We start from the raw sequence: 10,683 nt of genomic DNA, 5'->3' as shown, positions 1-10,683 counted from the left end.
ATTTTAACATATATATTTTATTTTCACATATAATACCTACCAATGACGACATATATTGCTCTTTATTTGCAAAAATATGTTGAAAAGCGATCAATCCACTGCCAAGCACTTATTCGCAAACTTTCGACAGGATAGGTTACAAATTTTTCCGTTTCTTTTCCGTTCCGTAACAGCTCCGTGCCATGGGGAACCCACTCACTATATCACGGAACGGAATTAAAACGAAACTACTCTGATTGGTTAACCCCCACCATGTCTCTTTTCCGTTACTGTTCCGTTCCGCTATTCCTTCTCTATAGGGATGCACCCATTACAGACGAGTTCGGGGATTCTGTGTTGCTGCGATAATTTAGAGGTTAGGTGATAAAATCGGAAGCAGGCACGAAGAAACCAGAGTCGGAGCATCACGTAAGCATGTCGATAAAGAAGAGAGTGACAGGAGGAAAGAGGTGCTGAAGAGATAAAAAGCAAGAAAAGGATTTAGATGGACGAGAAGAGAGAGGAGGGCAAGAAAAAAGATATTAACTTGAAGAAAGACGAGAAGGAGAGCAGGACGATAGAAAAAGGTAGAATTACAGGAGGCAGATCCACGAGGGCGGAGGAGCTGTCAAGAATAAGAGATAGGACAGGAAGCCAAGGATCAATTATAATACGTAAGGAAAAGAGGAAGGGAGGAAGAAAAAGAAATAGCAGAAAAAGCTGAAAAAGAAATACTGGCAAATTTTAGTAAAGAAAAGAGTGATAAGATTGCCGCCAAACAAGATAAAAAAAGAGGAAAAGAAAGAAGAAGGCACGGAGGCGGAAAAAATGCTGAAAGAGATTTTAGCGAAAATGGATGAACAAGAGAGAGAGAAAGAAAGAAGGATAAAGAAGAGATAATGAAAGAGATACACGACCTGAGGGAGGATTATAGAATGATAGAAATGCTTTGGGAAGAGCAAAAAGCGAGTTTAGAAAATAGAATAAAACAGTTAGAGGAGAAAGTAGAAAAAATGGAGAATAGCGGAGGGGAAAAGCTAGAGAGCAGGGAACTAATGAAGAAGATGAAGAAGATGGAAAGAAACTCTGAATTAGCCGAAAGGAGAAGAAGGAAAAATAATATAATTATAAAAGGAATGAAAGTAGAAAATGGAGGTAAAAGAAAAGAGAAGATGGAGAAATTCCTTGAAGAAAAAATCACCAAAAAGAAGGTGAAAGTGGACGAAGTACAGGTAATAATTGGCCGGGGAGAATACAATGACGCTAGTCAGATTCAATAGATGGGAGGATAAAAAAGAAATAATGGCAAAGAGGAAGGAGATAGGAAAAGCAAGAATATTTATGGATGACAACCTGACGGCAACAGAGAGGCAGATATAAATAAAGCATCTATGGAGTATAGTTAAAGCAGAGAGAGAAAAGGGGAAGAAAGCAACGGTAGGATATCAAAGAATATGGATTGACAATTGCGAATGGAAATGGAATGAAAGCACCGAAATGCTAGAAAACAGAGATGTTTTTCCGAAAGAATAGAGAAGAGAGAGGACAGGGAGAGGATGGGTGCTAGTGGGAGGTGATTTCAACGCGAGGACGGGAAGCAGAGAAGGACCGATAAATGAGGAGGAAGAAAAAGAAAAGAGAAGCGAGACCAGAAAGTCAGTAGATAAAGTGGTAAATAGGGAGGGACGTATATTAATAGATAAAATAGAAGAAAGAGAATGGACAATATTAAATGGGAGTTTCGGAAGGGAAGGAGCATGGACTTATATAGGAGACTTGGGATCATTGGTTATAAACTATGTCTTTGAGAATGACAGAGCAGGAGACAACATAAATATGGTGGAAGAAGGAATTAAAACGGAATCGGACCATGTTTCGCTGGAAGTGGAGTTGACAGGATCTCGGGTGGAACGGGGAGAAGGAAGAAAGAAATGGAATTAGAGAGAAGCGACTGGACAGAAGATGGGAGGAGAAAATATTATGAGAAATGCGAAGGATGGTCGAGTACACAAATAAATACAGGATATCTGGAAGGAGATGAAAGAAAAAGTAAAGAGCGCTATCACGAAGCAGAAGAAAAGGATAATACCATGGAGATTAGGAAGAAAAGAATGGTATAATAAAGAATGGAAGGAAAGGAAAAGAAGATTAAGGAGATTGATGAGGGACTGGAAGAAGGGAAAAATCGGAAAAGAAGAGTATGTGAGGGAAAGAAAGGAGCACAAGGAATGGTGTAATGGTGTAAGGAGCAGAAGGGGAGGCACGAAAGCGAGGAAGAAGAAAAGATAAGGAATATTAAAAACAAAGCGGAAGCTTGGAAGTATATAAATAAGTACAGGAAAAAGATATTTAATTCATTTTTATTTAAAAATGCTTTCAGAAGCACACGTTTTTCAAACATACTGTCTGATAATCGATGATATTTGGCTGTATTAATCATCGTAGCAAATGAAAATAATCTCTCCACCGGAGCCAAAGAAGGAATAAATGTATTGTATTTTATAAAAACTTTCTTTATTGTAGGATATTTTTTTAGATAAGATATCTGAGAGTCTGGATCTCCTAGATAATGAAAGATCTAACGAAAATAAGGATCATAAAGCAAATATTTTCGTTTTCGTTTTTAGATCTTTCATTATCTAGGAGATCCAGACTCTCAGATATCTTCCCGGGAAAAAATGGAAGAGATCTGAACAGATTTGAGCAGATCTCATCAGATCCAATTCACTCAGATCTGGTTTGATCAAAATATTGGCCCTATCTGATCAGATCCAATCAGACATCAGTAGATCTGATCCGATCCAGTGTCCATCCACTGCAGAAAATTGTTGTTTCTAAATGTTATTTTTTAAATGTGCTACTTTATTATAAAGTGGACACCACGATACAAAAGTTGTGCCGTTCCACGATTTACATAACTTGGCGCAACTTAGCACGAGACCGTGTCTGATACCGTTCTTATGCCGCCACTGTCATCAAATTTTAAATATGAGAATCAGATTCCGTCGGATGCCATCTATCGGATACTTTGAGATGCAACATTATGATCTGATCATATATAATCTTGTATGACTATATAAGTTTATATGTGATTATATTATTTTATCAGTTTAAATTATAAGGTATGTTTGCAAAATAATTTAAAAGATTTATGTTTTATATATACATATACACATTAATCTTTTATATTTACCTATTATTAATTACTTTGCACGGTACTTTTTTAATAAAATATTTATAATAAATTCTAAATATGGTGTCGAAATTAACAATTATTATCAAATTGGCAGAGACTATATTTATTATATATGTTAATGTTTCAAAATTAAGAAAACTGTTTTTAATATAAAAATTAATTGATTTTTTGATCAAAAATTATTTAAAAAAGCTTCCCCTTTACAGAGTTAATATTATATTTGATATAATGTCCAACATTGGGTGTAAAAATTAATAATAGACGATTTAGGAACGAAATTTTTATAAGTTCTATACTGGCGAGATCTGCTCAGATCCGGCAAGATCGGAAGAGACCTGATTGGGTCAGCAACACAACTTTGTAAGCCAAAATTGGATTTATCTGGTGAGATCAAAATATGTCTGACTAGGTCTGCTCAGATCCAGCAAGATCGAAAGAGATCTGATTGGATCAGCAACACAACTTTGTAAGCCAAGATTGGTTTTATTTGGTGAGATCAAGATATGTCTAGCTAGGTCTGCTCAGATCCAGCAAGATCGAAAGAAATCTGATTGGATCAGCAACACAACTTTGTAAGCCAAGATTGGACTTATCTGGTGAGATCAAGATATGTCTGACTATATAGGTCTGCTCAGATCCGGCAAGATCGGAAGAGATCTGATTGGATCAGCAACACAACTTTGTAAGCCAAGATTGGTCTTATCAAGCCTCGACAAGATCTGAGGCATAATGTCTGCTCGTACTTCAGGAGATCTGAAGCAATCAGATAATGTCCGATTAGATCGGAAGAGATCCGATTGGATCTACGATTCAATATCGAACGGCAGCAATGGTCAGATCTGATGAGATCGGATTATAGTTCAGCATATCTGGCTGCATGTGATTAGATATGGTCATGCAGATCTGGCGAGATAAAATTGTATCCAATCAGATCTGACTTTACTTGAATTTCAGATCTCGTTGTATCTCATTTTATCAAATCAGACATGGTTAGATCTCCTCCATTTTTTCCCAGGTTATCTAGAAAAATATCCTACAATAAAGAAAGTTTTTATAAAATACGATACATTCATTTCTTCTTCGGCTCCGGTGGAGAGATTATTTTCATTTGCTACGATGATTAATACAGCCAAATATTATCGATTATCAGACAGTATGTTTGAAAAACGTGTGCTTCTGAAAACATTTTTAAATAAAAATGTATTAAATAAAAAATAAACTTTGATAATAATTACTTTTAAGTGATTTTTTTTAAACCAACTAAAAGAAAAACATTCTGAAATCTACACTTTTGGGAAACTAAAGTTGATTATGTACTTTTTTCATTAAATTTTTCTTTTTCTATTTATAAATAAGATTAGTTTTTATGTTGTTTTTTATTTTATTAATTAAAACTAATGACACCGGTTTTTATTAAATTAAATTTTTATTTTATTGATTGTAAATTTATTTAATTTCTTTGTTTTAATTTATTTAATGTTAAAAATACTAATTAATAGATTAATTAATAAATTATATTACAACTTTACATTCACGAGTGAGGACTTTAATTTTTACTCTGTGCATCATTTTTTGTTATCGATTTTTTGTATTCGTTACATTCTTCGAATAAAAATGATAAATTACGAATAAATTATTCGTGATTATTTTATTCGAATAAAGAATAATCGAATTATTTGTTATTCACAAATAACGAATACATTTATTTTATTCGTTATTTTTTATTCGTTATTCAGAATAAATTTTGCCCAACACTGGCCCGAACCTATTCAATTTATACATCATGGATTTAGAGGAAGGAATGGCAAATGAAAAAGGGCAAGCGGAGGCCTTGTGATAGAAAAAGAAAAATTATGGACAATGTCATACGCAGATGACGTAGTGTTAATGGCGGAATTGAAGGAAATGATGAGGAGGTTCAAGAGGTATTTGGAAGAGAAATCAAAGATAATGGTGTTCGAGAAAGCGAGGGGAAGAAGGAAGAAAAGAGAATGGAAGTGGGGAGAAGAAGAAATAGAGGAGGTCAAAGAAATAAAGTATCTGGGATATATACTACAGAAAAATGGAGGAGCGGAGAATCATATAAAAGATAGGATGAAGAAGGCTACAATAGCGATAAAGAGGACATGGAGCATAGGAGAGAGAATATTCAAAGAAGATTTTATAGAAGAAGAATGAAAATGTTCGAGGCACTGGTAGAAATCGTGGCATTATACGGAGCTGAAATATGGGGGTGGCTATACGAAACCAGATTAGGTGTAATAGAAAGAAAGTATGTTAAATGGATTTTTTAGGATTAAATAGAAGAACCCCGAATTATATAATATCAGAAGAAGCCAAAATAAAGGAGATAAAAATGAGGGCAATAAGGAGAGCTGTGGGGTATGAGGAGAAGGCGAGACAGTTAGAGAAGAAAATAGTTCAAGCACGTATAAAGGATCTAGAGAGAAGCAGACCAAAGAAAGAAGAAAGTAATTGGGAAAAGAAGAGAAGAGAACTGATAAAGAGAGCAGGAATGGAGAAGGAGCAGCTAAGGAGAGAAATGGAGGCAGGGGACTAGGAGGCGGCGGAGAATCTCGTAAAGAGAATAGAGGAAAAGGAGAAGGAGAAGAGACAGATAAAGATAAACGAGACTCAAGATACAATAATAACTATATAAAGAGATTTTAACAGAGGAGTTACCAAAGTATTTACTAGGAAAGAAGAAGAAAAAGGATAGAATGTTGATAGCCAGATACAGATGCGGGAGTGAGGTAAAAGGCAGCGAACATTGAAGAGAGGAAGAGAATAGAAGATGCAGAATATGCCAAAAAGAAGAAGAGAACATAGAACATATACTAAAAGAATGTGAAGCGACAAAAAGCGAGATACAGTTAAAAGAATTTTTAGGAAATGAAGGAAAAGGACTAGAAGTAATGAAATGGATAGGTTAGAAAAGAAGCGGAGAAAAGGGAGGGGATGGAGGGAGAAGAGTAGGAAGGAAAATTTAAGGACAGTTAGAATGTTGAATTAGTTTTGGAGTTAGTTAGAATGATCTAAGTGATATATAATATATATGTATGTAAATGAGAAAGTTGTATGTGTGTAAATTATGTTATGCGTTTGTATATTTATGTAAGGGTTGACTGAAGTCATTCTAAGCCGCAAGGCAAGGATTAAATAAATTATTATTACATGGATTCTTGAATTTATTCGCAAAAGAAACGGATGCGCAAATTATACTCTTACAGAAAAGTTATAAGTTGATTGGCTATCGCATGGCTTTTAGTCAATCAACTTGCAACTTTTCTATAAGAGCAGAATTTCTGCAAATTCTGCAATTTTTCTTGCAAATAAATTTAAAAATCCAACCCCAAGTGCGCGCGCGCGCTGCGCCGCGCCTTAAAAACCTTATTAAGAACATATATAAGGTCTTATTTGAATTGAATTAAATTTAAATTAAGATTCAAAACTTATTAATTTTATATATAATTTCAATTAGATTGAAATTATAATTTCAATTAGATTAAAATATATAATTTCAATTAGATTAAAATTAAATTAAATATATTAATTAATTAAATTCTTATTAAGTCAAATTAAATACGAATATTTTAATGATGAAATAATACTATAAAAAGTACGTATATATACTTTGCATACTACAAAACATATGTACGAGTATACACATCGATTAAGAATATACAACATATATGTATACATATGTTCGAAATTTTTAATCGACATGTATATTGGCATTTCTTCTTATATTCTTAATTAGTTTTATATATGGAATAAATATGAGCCATAATAATGCAGTTATTCAGTATTAATTTAAATCAAATAAAATTCAAATAAAAATTGTATTAAGGTCTATATATTAAGGGGATCAATTACCGACATTTAGTTAAAAGCATACAACTTTTAATTGGCATTACGGAATTGCAAAATTCTTCAGAATTAAAGTACGCACAAAAATGTAGAGGGCTAGGGTCGGTTTTACATCAAAAACAAAAAAAAATTAAAAATTTGGGCACATAGAGCTGTCACTGACGACAATATTTGCTTATACAAAAATACTGGGTAATTATTTACAAAAAAACCGCACTCGCCAATGACCTTGACCTTGACATATGTTGTCAAGGTCACCTTCCTGAGTGACCTTCAGAAGTTTTTAGCCGGCGGTCGTTATTCGTTAAAAAGTTATTAACAAAAAAAGTTTGGAAAATATAGCAGCTATTTTGAGTATTGGAAGGCATAAAGAACGGTAATTATGCAGTAATAGGGACCACCCTCCGATAACCTTGACCTTGACATGTGTTGTCACCCTCCTGAGTGACCTTTGGAAGGACGCGCTTTAAAAGTATTTAAGTGTTTAAAGCGCGTCAACTAACCTATGTAGGTTAGTGACGCGCTTTAAACACATAGGTTAGTTGACGCGCTTTAAACACTTAAATACTTTTAAAGCGCGTCACTAACCTACCTAGGTTAGTTGACGCGCTTTAAACACTTAAATATTTTTAAAGCGCGCCACGAACCCATGTGACCGCAGGGGGGTGATAAAGAATTACAATAAACTAAGTAGGTTTATATATTTCGAGCTTATAAAACGCGTTACGAACCCATGTGCCACCTCGTTTTGCGTGGAAAGTGTATGCGTGAACTATTTCGATATATATATTAGTCATTTTATGCCTTCAAATACTCCAAATGGCTGCTATATTTTCAAAACTTTTTTTGTTAATAACTTTTTAACGAATAACGAGCGACGGCTAAAACCTTCTGAAGGTCACTCGGGGTCATGACCTTGACAACATATATCAAGGTCATTGAAATCGGTGAGGTCGCCAAACTTTTTTTGTTAATAACTTTTTAACGAATAACGACCGCCGGCTAAAAACTTCTAAAGGTCACTCAGAAGGGTGACCTTGACAACATATGTCAAGGTCAAGGTCATTGGCGAGTGCGGTCTTTTTGTAAATAATTACCAAATACTGCAGTTTATATATTCAAAATGAGATACAAGCCCTCTAGGGAAAACATTTAAGAACAATATCATACAATTTGAACTAAGATTAAAAGCCTAGAAAAAAAGTTGCATGTTTTTAATTTATTTGATATGTACAAAACCACATGCAGGTTGATAGGATAAGCAGTATTGCGTGTAGCGAGAGATGGTGCAGCGAACAAGGGCAGATTACTATAATTAGACAAGGACAGATATAGAAAAAACAGGATTAAAAATGTTGACATTATCGATATCGAGAAAGTTCGGCCTTCGCTACAGAATCCTCTGAAATTCATATTTAACTGTTTTTCGCGGGTTGTATTTTGCTGTATTCCATTATTTACTATTCCTCTATACACTTATGTATCATGAAATAACCATTAAACCTTTTACACTCTTTGTAAAGAGTGTAATCATTTTACGTAGGTCGTAATATATGATCGCGCTACTTACTACGGTGAGAAATCGATTCAACTCACGACGGTTTTGTTAATATTAACAGTAAAGAACTGAAATTACAATACAATCCTAATATGGCATAATAGTTATTTGTGTAACAAGTGAGGTAAGATGAAAATTCCCGGGTGCGGAGTTTACGCACGAGCCGAAGGCGAGTGCGGTAACCGCACCCGAGAATTTTCATCTTTACACACGACTTACACTCCCTATTTTATGTTGCAAGTGCCTGGAAAGTGGTCTATCACGCACGCGTAATGGGGCACTTTCCATGCACGTGTTGCATAAAGGCACATAACAGCTGTTAACACTAGTGTGATTGCGAGCAAGTACTTTTATTCGTTCTATTTTTTCTGACTTCTGGCGGCAAAAATCCTCGCGCGGCGTATTATTATTATTATTTTCTGTTTCTAAAAGATCCCAGAAACAGTTTCCAATGATTAGTTCAGATTTCGCGAGTAAACTAAAAATGGCTTATTTTTAACATCCTCTTTTTATTCTTTATTTGATTCCTCGAACAATAAAGGATTCACGCGGCTGCAACCCGGAAGCCAAACTCAATAGACATAATTTACGTTAAATTATAAGACTGATTGCTTACGTGATATATGAAATAATAACTTGAGAATTTATATTAAGAGTGTTCTGGAGAGTTTGTCAAAATGCTACGAAGTTAATGAAAATTTAATATCATATTTTGTATTCTGTTTCAAAGTTCGGGGCCAAATTTTAGATCGATTCACAATTTAGATAAAAACTTATAAATTTTTGAATATCCAAGTTTTAACACGTAACCTTATGGCGTTACAGAGAAAAGTGTACCTAAAACTAAAACCATTACCCATGATGTCATTTTGACTGCGATGGTGTTACTTGGATAAAAAATGCTACTAATATAAGGTAACTCCGGTATATACACCGCACCTAAGGAAAACTTAATTTATCGAGTACTATTTACTGTGTTTAAGGCAAATAAATTATACCAATAAAAACTTTATACTGTCTACTACTATAAAGAAAATTAGAAATATGAAATATTTATTCTTTATATTTAACAAAAAAAGCGTTTAGAGACCCTTGCATTTTTGCCATATATCCCATAAGGGTGGGAAAATGATATTCATAGGTGGAATATACGTCTTACAAAAAATTACAAGTATATAATGTTTATAAATGAGGCAATAAAATGTCATAATAAGTTATAAAATGTGTGTAAAAAGTTTATTAAAGTGTAAGAATGATAAACAAATTATAAAACTAAAAAATTTTAAAAAGAAAATAAACAAACGATAGATGCATTAAAAGTTATTGTTATATCATAAAAAAAAAAAAAAAAAAAAGAAAAAGAACACATAGGAGATTTCGATTTTTACAGAGTGTACTATGGCATAAATTCCGCACGCTAAAAATGCATATATCCTAAACAGGTGGGATATAAGATATTAAGCTAAATAAAGAATACAAGAGCTATGCACTTGTATTTTGCTGTATTCCTTCTTTACTATCGCCTTTACACTTATGTACCATGAAATAACCATTAAACTTTTTACAACACTCCTTACAGTAATCATTTTACGTAGGTCGTGATATATAATCGCACTTACTACATTGAAAAATCGATTCAACTCACGACGGTTTCGTTAATATTAACAATAAAGAACTGAAATTACAACACATAACTAATATAGCATAAAGGCGCATAACAGAATAATTGCGAGCAAATACCTTCATTCTTTCTATTTTCTCTGACTTCGGCGGCGTAAATCCCCGCGCGGCGTAAATCCCGGAGTTACCCTAATAATATTTTACACACAAGTATACTCCGTTCAACGAGAGATTGAGAGTAGATCGGATGAAAACTCGTCCGTTTCACGCAGGTCCCCCCCTCCCCCCACAGAAGGCCTAGAAAGCCCCCTTTTACACTGCCGTGTCATATACGAACGCGCTACGCTCTCCCCACTTTGCCCACCTATGCGCAGAACCACTCTCAATCTCTCGTTGAACGGAGTATAGATCATCAACAAACAAAAATTTTCTTTGAAAAAAAAAATAGTAATAACAGTTA

General features: G+C 34.1%; 1 protein-coding gene across 1 annotated transcript; it reads left to right on the top strand.

The window, feature by feature from the left end:
* The first annotated feature begins 878 nt into the window (after window positions 1–878).
* LOC112452435 (golgin subfamily A member 6-like protein 2) lies at window positions 879–2,672 on the top strand. The gene is made up of 3 exons (XM_025012636.1): window positions 879–1,211; window positions 2,002–2,220; window positions 2,607–2,672. Exons 1-3 carry the CDS (start codon window positions 879–881, stop codon window positions 2,670–2,672), a joined length of 618 nt encoding a protein of 205 aa, XP_024868404.1.
* The last annotated feature ends 8,011 nt before the right edge of the window (window positions 2,673–10,683 follow it).

The sequence above is a fragment of the Temnothorax curvispinosus genome, unplaced genomic scaffold, assembly GCF_003070985.1.
Source record: "Temnothorax curvispinosus isolate PA1 unplaced genomic scaffold, ASM307098v1 QBEX01003405.1, whole genome shotgun sequence".
NCBI classification, from domain to species: domain Eukaryota; kingdom Metazoa; phylum Arthropoda; class Insecta; order Hymenoptera; family Formicidae; genus Temnothorax; species Temnothorax curvispinosus.
This window is presented reverse-complemented; position numbering and strand designations above follow the sequence as displayed.